This window comes from Agelaius phoeniceus, chromosome 2, assembly GCF_051311805.1.
Source record: "Agelaius phoeniceus isolate bAgePho1 chromosome 2, bAgePho1.hap1, whole genome shotgun sequence".
In the NCBI taxonomy this organism is placed as follows: Eukaryota; Metazoa; Chordata; class Aves; order Passeriformes; family Icteridae; genus Agelaius; species Agelaius phoeniceus.
In genome coordinates, this window is record NC_135266.1 from 58,500,798 (window position 1) to 58,523,432 (window position 22,635).

General features: G+C 37.8%; 2 protein-coding genes across 6 annotated transcripts in view; one reads left to right on the plus strand and one right to left on the minus strand.

Moving 5' to 3' along the window:
• Window positions 1-857, minus strand: part of PCDH17 (protocadherin 17) — an 89,759-nt gene extending 88,902 nt beyond the window's left edge. For 4 of the 5 annotated variants that reach the window (XM_077173645.1, XM_077173646.1, XM_077173647.1 and 1 more), the window contains exon 1: window positions 229-856. The gene's annotated coding sequence lies outside the window, so the exon portion shown is untranslated. Of the gene's footprint in view, window positions 1-228 lie in introns of all 5 variants that reach the window. The other variant, XM_077173648.1, reaches the window with a different exon arrangement.
• Window positions 858-1,010: 153 nt separating this feature from the next.
• Window positions 1,011-22,635, plus strand: part of LOC143693348 (uncharacterized) — a 76,274-nt gene continuing 54,649 nt past the window's right edge. The window contains exon 1 of the mRNA XM_077173650.1: window positions 1,011-1,642. Within this exon, the coding sequence (XP_077029765.1) occupies window positions 1,298-1,642 (345 nt within the window). The 5' untranslated portion in view covers window positions 1,011-1,297. The remainder of the gene's footprint in view (window positions 1,643-22,635) is intronic.

Below are 22,635 nucleotides of genomic sequence, written 5' to 3' on the forward strand. Positions count from 1 at the left end.
CAGATCCAGCGGAACAAATCACATTCACTATCGCCTCATGTTCCTCCCTTCACAGACATTAGTTGCAGCTTCTTCCTAACGCTTCTCTGACTCACTCTATAGACAGGAAAGAAATTAATCAGATTTATATTTTGGAAAGGAAGGAGGGAAGAAAGAAGGGGAAAAAAAGAAAAAAAAAAAAAAAAGGAGAAGGTGGGGGTGTCGGATCCAGCTACACTTTTACTATACCTCTTTCTCCGGGAGACTGAGGATCAGGAAAACAAGGCTGTTATCCACTCACTGGCACAGAGGCGCGTCTGTCTCCTGCTTTGCTGAGTGTTTTTAACCACCTTTCCTCAGTGTTATGTGTGAAATATATCAGAGATCTTTCACATTAAAAGAAAAAATAAAACGCAATAAAAACATAGGTTTCCAATACATAGCTCACAGATCTAGTTCCGAGTCTCAGTTCTGCACTGTTTTTTCTCCTTTATTTGAGTCCGGACCCAAAGTACACAGTTAATTCTGCAACGTGTGGCAAGGAGGCTTTCAAACGCAAAAGAAGAAAAAACAATTATTCTTCTCTGCCTCATTGATGGGTGGCCCCTTGCAAACAGACGGTCGCCAGTCTTAGCCAGGCAGCACGCGGAGCGAACGCCGATCCCCGATAAACCAGATCCATTTCACCAGCCGCCCGCAGGTAAGTGGAGAATTCAGTGAAAATTCAACAGTTGGAGCCGCGCTCTGCCTCGCTCGCTCTCTTTTTCTCTCTCTCTCTCTCTCTCTCCCCCCTCCTCGCCTCCCTCACTGCAGCACTCGCGGGGCCGCCGCGCCGCGCCGCGCTCACCCAGCGCCGCTCTCCGACTGCCGCTATTCACCTCACGCCGCGGCTTAAACATTGATACGGATTCCCCGCCAGCCAATGGGCGGCGGCGGCGCCGGCCGGCCCCGGCGCGGCCCGGCCAATGGGAGGAGGCGGGCGGGGGGCGGGGCCGCGGCGGGCGCTGGGTGCCATTGATTAGATCGGCTCCGAGGGGGACGCGGGGCGCGCGAGCGGCTCGCGCGGGCTGCGGTGTCTGGCCGCTCGCGCACCGCAGCGCCGCGACCCCGGCCCCTCACCCGGCCTCCCCCTCACCCCTGCCTCGCCGCCGCCCTTGTTTGTTTGTTTATTTATTTGTTTGTGAGACGCGTTAACAAGTCCTTCGCGTTGACGGGTGGGGAAGCAGGGGGGACGCGGCGCCGCCGAAGTCGCCCAGAGCACCGCGAGGGCGAGAGCTTGGCTCCGCCGCGCGGCCCCCGAGTGAGCGCTGGCCCGGGGATGCGCGGCGGGAGAAGGGACGTGTGGGTGGGGAGACACCCCCCGCCACCTCCGCCCCGGCCCTGTCGGAGCCGCCCCGAGCGGGTCTCGCCCTCCCCGAGGGGCAATTCCCGACGGCGGGAGCGCATCCCCTGCCGGCGGGGAGCGGGGCGCTGGCAGCCGCGCCGTGAGGGGCCGGGGGCCGCAGCGGCGCCCGCCCCCGCCCCCGGCGCGCAAGGGAGGCTCCCGGCCGCGGGCGGCGGTGGCGGGGGGCGGACTGAGACTGGAAAGGTGCGTGCTCGGATTGCCGGAGGGCCGGTCTCGACCCGTGCGTACGGAAATGAAGCTGCCATTTGTGACGAGCGTGTAAGTAGCAAGAATCACTTAGGGGAAAGGAGGAAAAAAAAAAAAAGAAAAATATATAAAAAAAAAGGAAGAAAATCAACTCTGGAGCACTTACAAGACGCTCCTGAATTATTTTAGGAGCGTCTCTTAAAAGAGTCAGTTAAGGCAGCTGCTCGTTTGCCTTGCTCAATAGAATAACCTTCAGCCCTGAGTTATTATGTCCATAAATATAATATGACTTGGAAAAAGTCTTGCAGATTTATAAATTCAAATGAGTGTTCTTTCCAGACCCATCTTCTCGTCCTGAGGACCTCTTTGTAGCTGTGAAACAGATAGTTTGCCATCAAGAGCGAGTCTGCTGGTAACCGTTATAGAACTAATGCCGTGTTAAAATGCAGTGTATAAATAAACTATACATACATTAGTGGCAGCAGAAAACCACTACTCTCAGCCGAGCCAACTTTCTGTGTGAGAGCGACGGACAGATGAAATAAAGGATATGTTTACAAAATGGGCTTTGCTTTCTGCATGAGGGCTTCAGATTGGCTGAGGGAATTTGGCGTGCTCGGCTAAGTCACGTATTTGGAGAAGTTCCCTATAAAAGCAGCACAGTATTAAAAGTGGAGCAAACACCAGCGTAAGCCCCTGAGCTATCAGGAGACCTCGGCTGACTGCAACTCGAGTCCTCTGCTTTCCTCTCCTTATTCTGCAGTTTATGCCAAACCTTTAGGATGTCTTAGGATGTCCAGAGATTTTTCCACGCCAGTTCTGCTAATTGAGGGGGGGAAAGAAAAGGGTCATTGCAATTATGTAATGGCTCCCTCTAGCGTGCCAGAGGTACTGCTGCATTTGGGGTATATCCCGTGTGCGTGCATCCTGCGGGGCGTGAGTGTGTGTGTGTGTGTGTGTGTATGTGTCTGTGTACATACATACCGTGGGCTGCACACTGTGCCTAAGTGTGTGCACATGTGGTAACAATAGTTTCCTTTCAGAGCATGAAAACACCAGCAGGAGTTAAAAAAAAATTAAAATAGTTTGTATTACGGTGGCATATAATACGTAATATATTTCTGACAATGTTTGTCATGTTTAGTTTAAAAAACAGCCTCAAAACCCAGGATGAATTTTCCTTTTTTTTTTTTTTTTTGGAGGAGGCTAGTGTCTTCATCACTTTTTTTTTTTCTTCAGCCTGGTGAGTACTTTTTTTTTATATGACTCAGCATTACACAATAAATACTCTTACTCCAGAGTGAATTCAATATATTTGAGGGCACTCTGCAGTTTGTAAAACAAGTACTTGGGACTCTGAATTAAGGGAAAAACTATATAACCCTTTATACAAGTAACTCGAGTCTTTGCTTGTAAAATTTGTCTTTTTTTATCAAACATCTTGCAGCTTACAACAATCCATTGATCCCAATGACGTGCATGGAATACTTAGAGGAAAAATAAAATCTGAAACACTAGCACTGGATCTTCAAACCTCTGACTGAGTGTCAGGTGATAGTGATAAATGAAACTCCTTGCTCTACAAGTCACTTGGTTTTGTGGTGTTAAGTTGAGCAGAGCTGCATGTTAATACTTATTCTCAGGTATGGCTGATTATTAATTATTTCTAATGATTTCTTGGAAATCATGCCATCTTCACATCTTTACAAATTGTGGCTCTTAAACCCAATAAAGACTTAGATGCCTAAGTGGAAAAATACACATTAAAAAATTGCGCCTGCTCATGAATATAAGGCTGATGTTTGTTGCATCAGACAGTTTATAACAACAAAATGGCATTTATTGATTTTAATCCACCTGTGCAAGTAATGAATATTTTATTAGTTTGATGATTTTACAGTATATCTATAATACTTTTTCATCAATTTTTTAGCACACATTGCATATTTGATAGCTTAGACTGGCATCATAATTTCATATTCAGTCATCAGAAATTGTTGTATTTTTCACAAAGAAGAGTTGGAAATTAAATGTATGGTGGTAATGCACATGAATGCAATTAATACCTATGCGTTGTGCCATGTCACTATATGTGGAATATACAGTTTGTATTTGTTGCTGAAAAAACAAACAAAACAGAAAACAAAATAAAAAAGTGCTTATTAACAGATTGGAGAGAAAGCTGGTCTGTGGAGAGGCTAATACATAGAAAAATCACAAATCCTTAATAATAGAAATACACCAATAGAAGACTTGTACTTTCTGCTAAATCAATAAAAGCACATTAAATACTCTGTGAAGGAGAAGCTCAACAGAGGAGCAAAGTCCAATATAACAGCCCTAACAATTAACTACGTATGGAGTTAAATTATGCTTTGGAATGCTACTTTTCAGTACTTTAAATGTTTGTTTATTGGAAGGCATAGTTTGATGTTAACCTAAATAACAAGTAGTAACAGAACACATCTCCAAACATTTTTTTAAATTTATTGAAAACATAAAAACCGTATTCAGGGTTTTTTTTTGTGAAGTGTTCATGATGAAATCCAGTACTTTATTATTCTATCTTTAGCAAAGACAGGTAAACCTTTCTTCTTTCAAAAAATAAAAAAAAGGAAATAAATAAGAAATACCCTCCGTCAGAAGTGTTGAAATGAAAATCTATTGTCTTGGTAGGGAGGGTGCTTAAGCATAGCAGAGAAGTCTCAGAACAAATAATCCCTAAACAACTAAAAGAAAATAGGAAGGCAAGGAAAAGATCAATATAGTTAAATGTCAAGGTTCAGTATTTAAGGTATTTGAGCCTAAAATGTATCATCGGGAAAGCCCAAATCCAATCAGCTTGAGAACAATAGAAAGAAGTAAAATTAGAAAGGCCAAGGAGCAAATTTGAGGAACAAATAATCCATATGTAAGACAATTAATTACCTGCTAATAAACAAACATGTGCTTTACCTGTGTGAGGAAGCCATGACAAAACTGTCCAGCCTATTATTTAGCCATAGCTGTAGCCCAAAAAGTACTGCAGCGAAATTATATTTCTGTACTCTAATACTCATAGAAAATGAAAACATTTCCTCAGGTCAGCTTCTTTTTAGTAAAAAAGATGAGATGTGGGCGTGTTTAAGGTGTCAGTAGTCATATTCTTAAAGAGCAGAAAGCATCCAACTAGATGGTAGTCATCAAGCATTCTTACAGAATCTGAAAATGAGGTAAATGAACTGTTAAAAATATGCAGCCATTAATACCAGCTACTATGTTTGAGGATTAAAACGTACAAAATCTGTTTCTCTTTTAAAAAGACTAAAAGGGTGATCAACAAATTGTGGTGTGGAAAGATTTATTTTTTGTAGCAGTAGTACAAAATGGATTAAAATAACAATTAAAAATAGAAATTATATTATTATTTAATTATTATTTATTATATATTATTTATAATTATTAAAAATAGAAACTATATTTCTATGCTAAACATGACTGATTGCATTTAGAGAAATGTAAGAGAAGTACTGTTCAGAAACTCAATGAAATCAATAGAAACCATTCCACCGATTTGATCCATCCCATAGTAGCAAAGTAGTACAACTTGCATAGACAAAGACTTCTTTCTGTTTGTTAGTATTGTTTCAAAGTTGTAACAGAGCAACAGATGAAACCCCTTTTGTTGCTCTGTATGTAAGCAGTTTTATGTCAATTTAATTGCGAGGTCACACCAGCAAGACATGTTCAAGAGAGAATTACTGAGAAAGGGAATACAAAATAACAGGGCAGTAGGTAGAGGCAAGAGAGGGTAAGTGTCTGCAAATGATGTTAGTGGGCTAATGGGAGGATAGGACCCAAGAAGAACGAGGAGTAAGAAAAGGCTGCTGAAGCAGGGCACAGGACTATTTAAAAGGCTTCAGGCAAACTGAATTAGTGAGTAGGAGCTAAGTGTGAAATTCTCACTGAAATAGTTGAAACCTATGGCTTCCATGTAGCCAGGAATATTATGGTTACAGTTGTACCTGTGTCATTTTGGAAACACAAAGAAACATACACCCACAAGCATTTATTGGGCTTACAGTAAGGGTGAGTTTTAGGCCAGATGTGAGGTCTTAGGATCTGTATTCTTATGCCTCTTTTCAGCCACATTATTTAATGATTATTTAGTACAATATACAGAAACATTTCTCACTTTTTTTTTACAGTGAAAACAGGTCACACTGAGATAAAACCCAGCGTGTTTCAAACAGACTAAGAAGTTTTCTAATGAGTTTTTTAAAAACAATTTCTTTAAGAGCAATTGAAATACTGAAAACTGGTTTCCTACAGGTGTGTCTTTTAATTTTCTCTCTGCCACTAGTACCAGATTCCTCCTGTGTCTGATGGTTGCCCTGCAGCTATGAGTGGCTGGCTGAGAGGGACATGCTGCTGGGCCAGGCAGCAGCTGCCTGGAAAGGTACAACAGCTACCTTTACTTCTCTCAGGGTATCAATTTATATTGCATACATACCCAGTCACTGAAATGAAATTTAAACTAAAACCACCTTAAACCATTGGCAAATTTGATTGAAATTGCCCAGCAGCTCTGGGCAGAATGATGAAGAGACAGAGACACTCAGATAATGGTTAAGGGGGCTGGTGTTTTTACTTGTATAGCTTCCTTTAAGAAAATGAAAACATTTTAAAATAAAACACTTTAGCCATTTGATTATAGCATGACGCCAGTGCTGGAGTTAGGACATGGCATAGTGATATGATCGTATTACTTGGCATGTTAACATAATGCATGCACTGCCCGTAGCAGTGAGATAGGAATATACTGTAAATACAGACACTAGATCTTGTGAAAAAGGAAAGGAAATATCTCTGTTTTCAAACAGAGGATATTCTCTAAAGCATTTTAAAACTTTTTTGAAGCAAATATTGTATGGATTTTTCTCAAACCTGACAATTTTTGTTTGCACAGTAAATTACATCAAAACATATAGAGATGAACAATATGCTTTACTTCACTGAATAATGAAATATTTCACTGATGAAAATCTGTTTTGTGAATTCTTTGTGACAAGTTTGTTAGAGATTAGAACACACAGACCTGTCATTAATATAATGATTTAAATATTTGTTTAGACAGTTATAAACATAATTAAATTTTTTAAATACTTGGTTTAGTAGATGGAATTAATTTGATTGCAGTTATTGCTAATGGTTAATGTCTCCTATGTCTTTCAAAGATTATGTGGCAGGACAGGACAAGTTTTCATTGTCTTGTTCCCCTTTGGCTTAGGCTGCACTCTGGAAATATTGTGCCTTCCTTGGGAATGGTCAAATAAGGAAATTTAATGCAGGATAAAAAGGAGAAGGAGGAAGGGGGAAAGAAAACAAAATCAGAAGTGAGTAGAAACTCCAATAAATGCTGAGAAAAGCAGGGAACAGAACTACTCTATAACATCTCAGAAGAGAAGGAAAGAAAATATTTTCTTGGGCTTGGGGAACGGAAGGTGTATAATCTGCAAACCTGCAGAGCTGCCAGACTGGGACCTTGCATGGACAAGAAGACCTGGCATCTTACATCAGCATGAGCCAGTGGATGTTCATCTGCACCTTTTCTATTCTGTCTTATTTTGGATGTTTTGTCAAGCTTTGCTTTGGGTAGTATCTTATCTTTGAGATTTAAAACTTTCTTGGGAGTGCTGATAGTGCTAGCTTTAAGGAAAAGGTAGAAGCAGATCAAACTCAAGATCTGGCTAAATGATTTATATTTTACAGACAGAAGTACTGATAGAGGACAAAGCTGGAGAAGCCAAAATCATAGAATCACAGAATGATTTGAGCTGGAAGGGACCTTAAAATTATCTAGTTCCAGCACCCCTGCCATGGGCACGGACACATTTCACTGGATCAGGTTGCTCAAAATCCCATCCAGCCAGGCCTTGACTGCTTCCATGAATGGGGATCAGCAAGTTCTCTGTTCCACCTGTACCAGTGCCCCATAACCCTCACAGTAAAGATTTTTTTCCTAATACCTAATCTGAACCTACTCTCTTTCGTTTTAATGCCATTCCCCCTTGTTCTGTCACTGTAGGCCTTTGTAGTCAAAGTAACATTTCTAAACATATTTGATTATATCAAAGATCAGGGAAATCAAAGAAAATGGAGACCCTAACCTTAAATTCTTGATAAATATATTTCATGAGAGCTGTTTAAGGGCAAAATCATGTGCTGGAACTCTAAGAAAAATATCCTACCTTTAAGGTTATTCTCAGTGAGAATGGAACAAATATTTTCCTTCTCTTCATTAAAAAGAACAATATATCAGACAAAATTACGGACCCAACAGCATCTAAGAAAGGTACTGGATATTTCTCATGCTTCTTGTGCAGGAAGGTCCGTAAGAATATCATTATATTAATATTATTAATAGTAATTAATACATTGGAATTCACTGAAATCTCAATACAGCTTTTCACTGAATCTCTTCTCTCTTCTCGTATTTCAGTATTACAATTTCTTAGGAGCTAATGTTTACTGGCTGTAGCCAAAGAAGTGTGGTAATGTTCAATGCATCACTTTTTCCTCACAGAGCGCTGCTTAGAGATTAAAAACTGTAACATCAGTCAGACATGTGAGTATCAATAATTTTCATGTGAAGGAAGACCAGTGTCTTCAGAGCTGATGCTGCCACCTTCCAGTACTGGTAGAAAGCAGAAGATTGAGGAAGACTCCAGAATAATTCACATGTAAAGTACTAGGTAATCCTGATCCACAGAAATTCACCAGGTGGGATGAAGATAAAACTTTAAAACTTTTGAATTCTAAGTGCAGCTGGAAATCAAGTTCCAGTTCGCTGAAGAGAGTAAGCCTGAACTATAAGTGCCAAGTAATCCATGTAGATCAATTTGCAGGAGATAAAGTTCATACTGGAAACAAAACCAGTAAAAACAACAACAAAGGAGTTAAGCCAGATTTCTGGTAATTAGTTATTTCCATTTTTTTTTCATTTTAGTTTTTCTAAGCTAGCATTTTGCACCGCCTGACAAAATTTCAAACTCTCCTAAGGGTGTATAAAATTTCTTATACATTGGACACTAAAGATTCTACAAGCTAAATTTACCTGTTATGCAACCCTTCTGTTTCCAAAGTATTCCCTTATTTAGTTATGCAGTTAGTAGCTCTGCTTTAAACATGACTGATTGCAACTCTGTAAACAATTCTGTTGCTAAATCTCTCAGAGAGATGGAATCCCATTTACTCTCTCCTAGCTGCAATTTCAGAAGATTAGAAGGAAAAAAACAAAACCTAAAGTAAAAACAAAGAACCCAAAACAGGTAATGAAACTGTCTTTGCACCCTATCCCAAAAGTTCGGGGACACAACTAGGAATAAATTTTGATAACAAAAAAAAATCTGTGAGTCAAGTTTTACATTTGTATGCCTTTTAAAAGGGAGCAACATCTTTAGACTTTTTGTAGTAGGAACAAAATTGGATGGTTGGTTTCAATAGATGTGTAAGCTGGCAAAGAAAACTTTCTTTGCCAGCTTACACATCTATTGAAACTAACTATCCAGTTTTGTTCCTACTAACCCTTTTCATTTGTATACTCCTGTGTGAGCTCCAACATAAATAAAACTTGTAAACAGCAGACTATAGGTAAGCTTTCAAAATGTTGTGTGGCATTTTGCCCACAAGTCTGTCAAGTAAAAGGTTAGAATCTTCACTTTTTAAAGAAAAACATACCAATTAGCAGCAAGGCAAGGCTGTCCAGAGCATGAGGTTTTCAAAGTTTGACACGTCTGTAGGTGCAACATAAGCCATTTATTTGTACGAAGCTCCCTTTCATCTCCGGATGGTAAGAGAGAATCCAGGGAGGAGTCCACCTATGAGGAATTTGCTCTCAGGAGTTACATAATGAGGTATATCTACAACTGGGCAACGGGGTAGGAGATTATTGTTTTGCCTTGTTTGACTACCAATTTGAGGTTTCTATACTGGTTTCAGTGGCATAATCACCAAATAGGATTGTCAAATACTCTTATCCCCATTGTGCAGGAAAATAAGGGAGACTTGAGGGCTTGCTTCCTGGCATGGGCTAGTGTGACTTCAGGTCACAGCAAAAGCTGGAGAGTGATGACAGCAGCCTGTGAGGGGCCACTGGTCCCTGTCCTGATGGGGCATTGGCAGCTGGTGCTCAAGGCCATGCAGGACTTTGGCTTCATACCCTCAACACATTGGCTATCTGAGATAAGCTGAACTGACAGTTGGCTGCCAGCACAGAGCAGTAGGGGTTTGTGCCCCCCTTAGAGCCAGGGGTAAGTAAGAGAGGAAATAATGTTTCTAAAAGTCATAATTCCCTTCTCTGTTTGCTCCTGGGATGGTTCTGCTATGCATCCCCCTTTCTGCAGGCAAACTGTTGTCTTACAGTCTTGTCATAAGTGATTAGTCAGAAGCCAGTGCTATAAAAAAGCCAGAACAGAATGTAATAACCAAGGTGCAAAATTAACATTTAAAAAATCCTAAAACATGCTGCAATAACAAAAACAGATCCTAAAATTAAAATATGAAATACTGTGTCCTTCAGACCACTAAAAATGCTTAGTGAATTTTTCTATCTTTAATAAAGACATATAAAACAGGCTTGATTTTTTAAAAATTGTTTAATGTCCATGTCCTGGAAATTTGGTTCTTTAAGGCATCTTAATGATGAGTACATAAATATGTTGGATAAGCTATGCAAAAAATAAAGTAAGACAAACAAACAAAGAAATCTATGCAAATATAAATCTTGGGTAGTGTTTCTGTCATTAATGTTGATGTGTTAGGTACCAAAACAGGTTTAGTTTTATGTAAGAAAGTGTATTCATGGCTGCTACCCTGAGGAATTTAGTGTCAGTAAATTAACATGAATGAATTGCTACAATTTTATGTTTTATTATAATTTCTAAAATTGTTAGCAGACTTAACAGTTCTACATACATCTAGAGATAACGTCTGAATTGCAAATAAATCACTACAAAATATATGTTGCAGACAGTTTTATTTAATGTGCAGAGGCATTAAATATTTAAAGGGCTAACTTCTGCCATTTGCCTATTTCACTAAGCATATCCACTGTGGTGTATAAAGGAAAGTCTACTATATTGGGAGGGGTAATGTTTTAAGGTAAGATTTGTTTTACATTACAGGTATTTAATTTAGAGTTAATGAGTCAGTTACGTTACTAAAACAGCATAGTTATTTTAAATACATTTATTTAGACGTAGGGATTATATAATTAGGGTTTTTATCTTTGTTTTATTCTGTATTTCTTAATAGCTAGTTCCCGTTTAACGTGCAGTAACTCATATCAAACCTAAATGAAATGCTTTTTGGAGGATTGTTCTTTAAATCTTTACCAAAGAAGTAAAATTTGCTTTTTTAATTAAAAACTTATTTGAAAAGACAAACTAAGCACATGTAAGCATTTCTAAGGCACAAGAACACACCATTTGGTTATGGTGAATGATGATCAGGACCACTTCTATCCTGTTTGTGTAATGCTCTAAACACACCCTCACTGCCAGGGAAGCTCTGTTTGCCAGGGTACTACAGGGCATGCATAATGCTCGCTGCCACCTGACATGTGAGGGCACAAAGCCTGTCTCAGAGCACACCGGCCAAGTTCAACATCTCACCCTTATCTGAAGGTGCTTAATGACTCAGGGTATCAAAAAGACCGAGTCTGTTGTGACGACTGGTTGACAGTTTTGGGGTTTTGTCTCATTAGAACAGTCTGACATAAATACAGTTTATCTGGAGAGGGACTGACATCTTTGGTGGACAGACTCGATACAGTGGAATGAAATCTCATGAGAAACAATGACCATTTTACACCTCAGGAAGTTTCTGCTTCAATTGCAAGGCTTTTCTCTTTACTTAGCTTGCTTTAATGAAAATATATGCAAAATTGTATGTAGGTAATTTTAATTTATAAAGATGAAGCAGGTCACACACTTCTATTTCAAGCAAGGGTGCCAGAACAAAATTAAAGTAGATTAATTTGTAGTTCTTGGTGCACTAGTATTAGATGTTCTCATCCTACAGTGATGAATGTCTATCAAAAAACCTGCATGTTGGAGAAGACCACATATGACCACAAGAAAGATAAAATAATTGCTAATATGAGGTGTCAAACTGCATGAAATGTATTAGGTCACAAAAATTTCCTAATTCAGATATTATTGAACTCTTATTATAATACATAATCATATAGAAAACTGCTGAAGAAATGCATTTTCAATGGCTTTGCTGTTTTCTTCTCTAATGTGGTGTTCCTGATCATTGTCTCTGATTTTTAAAGGCTGTAGTCATGTTAGTGTAGCACTCCTTCAGCAGACATAAATTGTCTCTATGATATTATGACTGTAGTCCTGATTCTGCTCTTGCAGACCAAGTAGCTGCTTATTGCATTTTCTGACTAAAAGTTCATCAAAGCATAACCAGATTTCAGCCTTGATCTGTTTGATCCTGATGGCATTTGGCTCATATGATGCAAAAATCACCCAAGTCCCCATGCAATTGAATTTCTAAAGAAAAACAATTATTCATGAACTTTTAATCACAACTTCTTTCAGGGGTTTTTGATTGGGTTTTTTTTTAACGAATGAGTGAGGAGAATCTCAAAGTTTTGCTTGTGACTTTTCTAAAGCATTTCATGTAGCAAGCTCTTTGGTTTACAGATTTTATGAGAAAGAATTCACAAACAGGGGCCATTGTGTATTATCATGGAGTAAACAGCAGCTTTCTCAAACAACTGGCTACAGTCCCAAGGGAATTGGACCCAAACCTCTGGAAAGCCACTTATCATAGAGTAAATGCATGAAAGAAAAATGTCAAAAATTCACAGGAAGATTTTGAAACACCTCAAGAGATCGAATTATTATCTATGCTGTCTAGCTCAAAGAGTTTAAAATAAGATGCAATACAATATTACACCTGGCAGATCTAAACAATACATCACTAAATGCCCACATACTCAAAGTGTAGGGCTTCTACTAAGTAGTGAGTAAATTTGAATATTAAAGTAAATTTGAATATTAATCTCTTTATTCTGTTTGGAAACATTATTCTATTTCAATATGTTAATTTAGAGTTGAAGCTGTGGATGCTCTCTGGTAGATTCTAATACATGTCGTCCTTCCAGTCGGTGGACCAAAAAAGAAAAATGACAATAATTAGTGTTCATGCCTTATCACATAGAGGGAACAAAGATGGTTGCTACACAGAGTTAGGCAAATACCAATATGTTGGGGGACTTACTGTTGTGCATAAATGGCATGAATTTAAAATTATTAAATCTCTTCATAGCTGGCTATAGTGTAACCAAGGCCTAGCACTTACCCTTCTGAACAGAACAAATTCTCATTGGGTTTAACAGGTCTTTTCCAGTATTAAACATATTTATGCAATTAATTAGGAAGAACGATGATAAAAACATGACCTTTTTTACTTCTGTGAAGTAAATATCAGGTGTCAATATTAACAGTAATGCAGCTAACATTTCTAATGCATCAAGACAACTATTTGGAATATTGACCTATGGGATAAACAAGTATTGAGATTTTGTCATCCCTTCTAAATGTCACATCACTGAAAATCACACAGGGAGAAAATTGGAATGTTAAACGGAAAGCTGCTGTGTTCCACAGTAACAAGGAAACTGAGACCCATGGGCTAAACAACAGTGCTTGACTATTGTAATTTCCTTCCTTCCTTCCTTCCTTCCTTCCTTCCTTCCTGCCTTCCTGCCTTCCTGCCTCCCTCCCTATAGAATTTTGCCATTCACTATGGAGACAGCAAAAGTACACACTGTGGTACTCAAAAGAAAGGTGATTTTTTTTAAATCTTAGCACAGGTGAGCATGACAATGATTTTGGTTTGGAGTTACTAATTTGTAAGATTTCTACCATACCAGCCAGTAAAAAATTATCCTATTAAAAGGTAATGAAAGTTATTTAAAATTAAGTATGTAAACTTACTTGGCTGCCACACTGAAATTCTGCTTCAATTTGGTTCAGAAATATACTGAAAAAGAAAAGATAATCTGTTTCAGTGAAATTTGAATTTTTAATTTCCTTTTTCAAATACAGTACTTGCAATCAAAATATTTAGATTTGGTCATTATCAATACTAACTCACTAGCACCATGAAGTGGGAATAGAATCTCTGGTACGTTTTTACTAAAACCAGTGCAATTACACCTGACATTAGCAGGTATGGTCGAATTTAACAACAAGTTTTCATTATAGGTGTCAATATTTCTAGCATTGTTGTTGTATTTCAAAGAAAGAATAATAAAAAGAACTTCTACCAACACTGTTAGAGCAGATAGATGAAGTTGGCATGTGTCTCCAGATGTGTGGAGTATGTGTCACAAATGTGAAAGCATGTCTGAGTTTAAGCAGCTAGTGACCAGTGTTGTATGTTGAGCTCTCAATCAGATTAATTCCTATATCACTTTATAATGACACATTTTTATCTCTTTTGCTGTTAAAATTACTTTGATAAATTGGAGAGGGGGATTGTTTTCCCACATTTGGTAGCATCAGATACAGAAGTTTTAATTTTTTTTTCTCATTTGTATACTCATTACAGTTTAAGAAGCATATGTCTAATTAATCAAGTTAATTACATATCAAGATGCAAATCTTGTGTGGCCAGGAATTTTTTGTTATTTCTTTTGTTAGTTCATTTCATAGCTAAACTAAAAGAAATTTATCACATACACTGCATTTGCTTCAGAAAGAGTTACTGATTTGCTGCTGCAAGTTTTTCTTTCAATTTCCCACTGCTTCTATCAATAAAACTGATAGCAGTTGCCCTTAGATGTTTCTGGTATTATAATACCATCAACAGTAAAGATTTACAAACATTAATTTAACTGACAATAGATTATAGAATCTTGTTGCTAATAGCTGAATTATGGAGAAGATTTGTGTGATAAACAAGCTGAAATGCCCCTTGCCTGAGGAAACTCCTAGGAATAAAAGGTTCTGTTGTATTTGTGGGGTTTTTTGTTTGTTTGTTTGTTTGTTTTTTAAGGAGGGGAGAAATCAAACTGCTGCCATAAACTTTTGCCCAACATTTTTTTTGTGCTTTACAGATTTAGGTGTATCTGTAGAAGCTGTTTTGTTGAAAGGCACCATATTTATTTCAAAATTAATGGATGGCTCAAGACTCTTGTGAGAAAGTCACAGAGCTCATATAATTTTTCAGGGGTCACATCTTAATGAGAATCAAAAGTTTACTCAACCATAAAGTTCAGGCTGTGGTTTAAATACATACCAGCTGGTTGTGGTCAGCCTTCAAAAGAAAGGCAACCTGATGAAGGAACCAAATTTGTCAATTATATCTGACTCACACATAGTAACCACTATTCCTTTCCTTTCCTGCACTATAAATCTGAAGAAGAGAATTGGAGACATTTCTGTTGTTTACTTAGTATGAATATATTTAAATGCTACTTTGTATATTTATTTACAGTGTGATGCAAGTGGATGAAGTAAATTTTGTAATTATTTTGTCAACTTCATTGTTATACCTGCAACTTCACAAACACCTCATATTTCAAAAACAAGCCCTTGCTCCAAAGCACTCATAAACAAATTTACACAGAATGAGCAAAGAAACATGAAAGAGGAGTGTTAAGTTGGTTGGCAGGTTAGAGCAGAGAGGATATTTTAGGCACTGTAAACAGTTTTGGGAATAGAAAAAGGAAGTCATGCATGAGATATGGATACACACAGTAATCAGGACTGTATCAGAACCAGGAAGGAGTAAGGATTCAGTCCACTTGTGGAGTAAGGCAGACTCTTGCAAAGCCTCAAAATTGAAGAGGAGAAATTTGACATTGTAGAGTAAAGAGACAGTAAACCACCCAAGGGACTGAGAGAGGACTTAACATAATCAAAGTCATGAACAAGAAAGATAACCTTGGCTACAGTGTTTGGAGGGACTGGAGGAGAGAGGTTAGAAGGAAGAAGGTTACAGTGGCTAAGAGGTCACGGCAGGTGAGAGATAATGAAGGCATGAAGCAGGCAGGAACAGAAGATGAATAACTGAAGAAACTATAGATAAGTCAGAAGAGATGACTTGTCCAAGGAGCCCAAATTCAGATATTTGAAAGTTGATTATGTTAAAAAAAAAAGTAGTCAACACTTCTGCTACATTTATGTACTATCCTATGCTGCAGCCAACTTAGTGTAGAAAAGTCGGAAAGCTTTCTAGATCACCTATATTGTTATCTGTCTCTATACATTCATGTGTATTGATAGAGAGCTATTTTTATATTTTGACTGTAGAGAAGGAATATGGAAATCAGATGATGCAAGTTTATTTTGCTGAATCTACTATTGATTAGGCCTGTGATTTTGGATAGTTGTTTTCTGTTTGCTGTACTCCAGTTTCTCTGTCTGTACAGCAGTGAAAGCAGTTCTTTCCTTTCTTTGTAAATTTATAGATGAAAAAAAAGACTTAGAGTTCTCTGTAGAACTCAACTCAGTTAGGAGATGCCATCCAGCCACTCCACATGGACATCTTCACAACCACTACTTGAGTAGCAATGGTCCTTTTGTAGTGGCAGCATCCCAGTGCCTGATACTAGGGTGGGTCCAGATGTGTTTTCAGTTGCAAGACAGTTGAAAATGACTGTGCTTAAGTAGGTCGTTTTGACTGGAGGTGTCACAGCTCACTGGTGTCTGAAGCCATCAGAACCAAAATATATTTGCAGACACACTTCACCTACCATTTGGCTCTGTGGATTACATGTGGCTTTGAAACATACGCTGTCAAAAGACAGTGATGGCATTCTTCTCTGAGAATGCTTCATTCAACATGCCAAAGGGCTTTTTAATACATTGGTAAAATAATACATAAAGCAGACAAAATACTTGTTGGGAATTTCACTCCAATATATTTGGAGTGTCACAATTCTAGTTCAGAAAAACTGCAGACATCAAATGATCATGCCATAGAAGACAGAAAGAAAAAATATAGCTAGCAGATTAAACATAAGCCTAGGAAAAAAGAGCACCTCAGCAGTAAACACAAACATAATAATGACTATAATTTTTGCTAAATCATAGTTGCACTCTTCACTGATGAGTAAAAGTAAAAAAGAGTAGAAGCTGGTAAAGAATATTCTTTCCTCTGAGGCACTTCTGCCTTTACAGTGTTCTTTGTACTGCTGGTACTGAAGCGAAGGCCCCAAGAGGATGAGGAAAAGGGACAAGGTCCTTCAATATAGTGCTGTATGTGGCTATAGCTGCCAGTTTTCACCAGCTGAAATTCTGAATTCCGGAATTCCTGTGGAGATAATCTCTATGGTTTACTCCTCCTGGTTTTCTCCTTGTAAGCTATGAGTATGAAAACCTGTTTGTAGCATCCACTGTTCAGATAAATCAAAATTTAGAAAAAAAATGAGATTAATGGCATTTTAAACATTAACTACACATTAAAAGAATGGTCCAGAAAATAATATCTTTTGAATTTACTGTAGGAAATCATGCTGCTAGAGAGCAGAAAATTCTTAGAGGGATAAAGATCACTCGGGAAGAGATCTTTCTAATGTGGTAAAGGAATATAATACAGAAAAAAAATCTGTTGAACATGTAAGATAAACTTTTTGACTTCCTAAATTAAATCGTTGCCATTTGCTGCTGAGACAATTAGCAGGTGTCATTTAGAAGACACAATAGATTATGTACCCAATTACTTTCTCTTTTTAGACAACAGTTTGCAGTCACAAGAACGTGTGAGGAGTTTTAATCAAAGATTAGAACTTTTTAATTAAATACGACCGTATGTGACTAGTCATTTGACATTAATTACTGTTTTAGTTGGATTCCTTTTGATTTGTAAAAGGCCCTGAGCACTGCAAAAATTATGTCACATCATAGAAACTGCTGATTATTAAAACAAAAAGTTTTCTTCATCAGCCCATCACTCTCCTGAAAAAGAAATGTAATTTCAAAAGTGAAGCGGCTGGCTTAGAGGAGACCAATGAGTTTTGAAAGCAAAATAGCAGATGGTACTTCAGCTGACTTCCCTTAGAAGGGACAGTCTGAAGGCACTTAGTCGTAATGATTGATAAGGTCTTCTGTCAATGCTCAGCAAAACTTTCAAGGGGCTAAACAGCTGGCATGAGGTTCATGTGGAGTTTTAACTAGCTGACTACCCTTTGGGGTGTCTTAAAGCTAACTAGCATCCCTGATATTAATAGAGGACATCAGTCAAAATGAACGCTCTTGCAGAAACTGATCTGAGACTTCAAGTAATATTTTAATTTGTTGGCCTGCAGAGAGGAGGATAAATGTTAGCAGTGTCCTTGTGAGATAACTTTAAATTCAAGTCCAGTGGTGGCATCAGTATTTGCGAGTCCTTTTGTGATTTTGGCTTTTTCATACACTCCACTTATTCAGAGTAGAGTGGGAACAATGACAATGAAAATCCTTATCTGAACAGCCTGCAGAAAGAGAAGGAGGGAAAAAAAGAGAGATATAAAAGGAGTAGGAATAATTCTTAGCTCATGTAAAGATTAGGGGTGAACTTCACACAAACACAGACTCGGAATCACTGTGTGTTTCGTGGTGAACTTTTAGAAAGATTTGTCAGTCTGAAGGTGAATTAAGAAAGCCCTAACCTGTAGTGGCACAGTGCAGTTTCTGAACATGGGGCTTGAGTAGCTCTTTTCTTAGCCTATTGAAGTGGTGCTCAGTGCCGAGCGGCAGGGTTTGTCTAACAGAGCTTGTTCCTTGAGATGACAGCTTGCCTGAAACTCAGAGTGGGCAATTAATATCTCACAGAGAAAGTTTGGAAATGTTTGAACCAATGATAGTCTGATTGCCAGCTCTGGACTTGTGTGTCCCTGTTTTGCTACAGTCTTATCATACTCACATGTTTTAAATTGGCAAAGCAATTAAAAGCCATTTTCGGATCCCAAATTTAAAATACCCTATGCACTGAGACTCCTTTGTGGGCAGAAGTATTGACATGATAGAAGGAAATAATATTACTTGGAACTAGCTAATCTCCACAAATTGATACTGGATTTACATGCAAGTCTGCTCCTTCTGGCTGTCAGCACAGGAGGTTAATCTGCAGTTTGAGTAATAGTTAAATGGGGTAAATTTACTCAATGGAAAATTGAAGCCTCTTTTATAACCTGGTCTGAAACTCAACAGATCAGAGTTGATTTCTGTAGCAGTCTTCCTATATGACTGTGAAAGAAACATCTTTCAATTTCTTTGTAACTCAATTTTCTAACTATAGAAAGATAGCAATGCCTTTCTGCTTCACTTAGTAGATGGTAGGACTCTGAAAAGTTATCTGTTACTGGCATTGGTGCAGTGCCTGGGACAAACAGATGCTCCTAAATACTGTTGTTATTTCTACCATAAATTGTATTTATGCCTATTTTTCTAGTTTAGCCTCCAGCCTGCTACAGTCTGAAAATCACTATGGAAACTGTGGTAGTAAATGTGGTATTTAGCAACAGCTCTTCATACCATGTCTAGGTTAATTTTTTTCCTAAAATGATCTGAATCACTGTATATTTCCTATAGAGTGCAACCTCTCCTTTCCTGGACAGAATAGTTCACTCCATTCAGATAAAAAGATTTCATTTAAAGTGAAAAAACTATCAGTTGTGTATGAAGACAAGCACTGTTAGAAACCTTAGCTATAGAATGAATGAAAAAATGTGTGCTCTATTATTGAAGAAATATTATTTTTCAAGGGAAAAAAAACACTGAGGAGAAACACAAAATTATCATAACATTTTGTATTCACTGCATCAGTTATTTCCCAAAGAAAGCCTATCAGTTAAAATGATGAATTTTAACCTTTACCAATTCTTCTAGAGAACATTCAATTTATATTCTTCAGGCACTTTGCTACTTGTTCACCATACTGATGCAAAATTATTGTTTTTGTAATATTTATAAAGATCTAGTTACAAGTTTTCAAGGACATATTTAACTTTTTTTTCCCCAAATCCAAACCCTTTAGTATAAGTTAAGAAACAAATGGAATGAAAGTTAACATATGGTATACTTATATGCCTAAATACATTATTATTTAAATAAAGTATTATATTGAACACAAGTCTGGTGATCAATAGAAAATACAAAGGTCATATTATCACAGAGCACAGAAAGCTTTAAGAGATGAATACCAATGAATAAACATTTCTGCATAGAATCCTTTTTCCTCATTTCTCCTATGAGATCAAATAATGCCCATATGAAATCAATGGTTTCAAACTCCCTTTATGAAATCAATGCTGTAACTGCTGTTGGCAGAACTAAACTTGAAAAAACAAGCTAGCAAACAAAGAAACAAAAAGCCTCTGGTCTGAATATAGGTTCAAATATTAAGCTTTGTTTAATTTGTATCTCAAACAATTTCTGTAGCCGTGGAGGTAATCTTTCTTTAGCCACTTTAGGACTTTAGGCACCCTTTTTAAGAGAGCAGTAGTTTTAAAAATTAATACTGCAGCCCTTGATTACTGCTGCAGTGTTGCAGAATTAGATGCTCTCCTTGCTCTGCAGTCTAAGGGTGTATTGGGTGATAGGCCTGGGATGCAAAACTGCCAGCACACTGAACAAGGAGATGTTGTGTAAGAGGGCCATGAAGAAACGGGATGACCTAGATATTTACTTGCCTTCTGTTTAGACCATTTTTGTAGAGTCAGGTTAACAATTTTAAATTCTTAAGATAATTTTCTTTTACTTTTTCTTCTCCTTATTTTCTATTAATTAACTTTTCAAAATTATGTTGCCGTTCCTTCAAAATGAGTGGGCCATGTGGATCTCTATAGGAGATTTTAGATTTTTTCTGGAGAGCAATATGAGTAAGCACAGGGGTAGGAAGGGCAGGGGTTTGCCAAAGGTGAGAGAGAAGTAGGAAGCAGTGAGAGTTACAGCAATGAATTGGTATCCTGCAGGTCAGGAATACTGAAAGCATTGTTAGAGACTTCAGGGATAACAGAAGCAGTGTCCCTACTAACTACAGAGGACTGTGGCATTTGCTCCAGCTGGGAAGCTTCAAGAATGAGTGAAATAAAATACAGAAGCAAGGACCTACCTCTAAGATTACAGAGGAACTAAAGTGGGAGAAAATGGTTTCATTTATAAGTTAATTATTAATTGAACATATTTTTAATCATCCTAGTAATTTTGAGTCTTTCTGAACAAATATCTAGCTATCCTTGTTGAAAGAATTGATGAAGCCTGTATTTTCAGTTTCTTTCAGAGAGGTCATTCTAGCAGAAAGATCTAGACTGGTCCTCCTCAAAGATTTGGCTGATTTGGAGTCCTGCCAAGGTTTTTGTAGATATTCCAGTATATCTGAAATACTCAGAATGTGTTTCAGGCTTTGCTGCGAAGCACACTGAGTAGTCTCTGTTTTATGAAATTTTAATCTAATTATCAAGACACCTACCAGTTTAATGCTGTGAGAAGTTTGGTGTTAATATGCATGGCCTCCGGCAAGAGCTTAGTTATAAGCGGGATATTACCAGTGGAAATGTTAGTCACCTCCTAAGTGATATCAGAGATTTGTAAATATCACTGGTACAAAACCTTCCCACATGGAGACCTAAAGCAGTTGTTGTAGCCTAAGAATAAGCTCCAAAGGAAAGCTTGTGTGCTAGTATATGCTATTTACTGTATCCCAGGAACAGATTTTTGATGAATTAGACACCTAAGAACAGAATATATAGATACTGGAGTATTAAACAGAGAGATTTCAAGATCAGTCAATTTGAAATTATAAAAATAGATGTCTGAACACCCTTTCCCTTCCAGTTTGAGAAGGTAACTCTGAGACACAGCTGCCTGCATGAGGCTGGACCTCGCATAGGAGTCTGCCTTTCATATGACTAGCTCAATGTTTAGAGCAATTGCCACAACAGCTAGAGATTTGCAATAAAACCTAGTTCTCCTACTATGTAAGGCACTGCACTGAGTAGAGAAGAGTCAGATTTGCATTCTGGTCCATAGTCTTGCCATCACCATAACTTTTTTAATCTAATGGCACTTTAATGTAAATTGGGTAGGGAAGTCAGTGCCTAGTTCCCCCTGCTATTGAGTACTTCAAGCACTGTGCTGTATTTTTCCACAGCTGTTGTATGTAAGTGTAGAATTCTTGCTTGGCACCCAAGCTCTTCTGAAGAAAAAGTCTTACTTAAGTATGCCTCGGTTCTTTCTAAAAGTTAGTTTGTATTAAGTTTGAGAACCTGCCTTAGAATGAACAGCAGTTGATTTGACTATCAATCATTTAAATAAATTTTTGAGAAAAGTTAATGTGTATTTTCTCTATATTTCATTATTGTGCAGTAGGGAAAAAACCCTTTCTGTGACAATGACAAAATTGCACAGATCCATTTTAAGCTTGGCTAACTGACACAGGAAATATTCTATATCTGTAAGTAGATAGCCAGCAATTTATTCATCCACATTAGAATGAACAAGAAAATGAAATAAAAATTCCGCTGCAGAATTAACGGAAGTTCTCAGTTTGACAGAGGGGATGAAACTGTAAGACAATAACATTGAACAGAGTGATTTTCTACTGCATTTACCTCAGGCAATAGCACAGTGATATTTAAACAAGTTAGTAATTATATGAAAGATGTCAAATAAAAAACATTCAAAATTCAAATTTATATAAAACTCTGTGAGATATTTTAGGGCTTCTAACTTGTAAAAGTAGGTAACTCAAATTCAAAGACAATTCTTTTTATGGGATATCGTAAGAGTTGTGGGTGTTGCTGGTACATCTTTGGTAAAAAATGAAGAGTTCTTAGACATAAATTCACTCTGATGTCTCTCATTACATATCGAAGTCAGTACATAGTAAATCACTTTATCTCTAGGGAGATGTTTCACCCTGTATTTTTGCCAGTGTTTGTAATTATTAAAGGGATGGATGAAGAGTACATTTTAATCCCTGATATGGGGTACACAGAAGACAGGTGAAGAATTGTGCCATAGCAGCACACCCCTGCACTTCAGGCGGTGCAAGTAAGAAAAGTCTGCAGCTTTTCT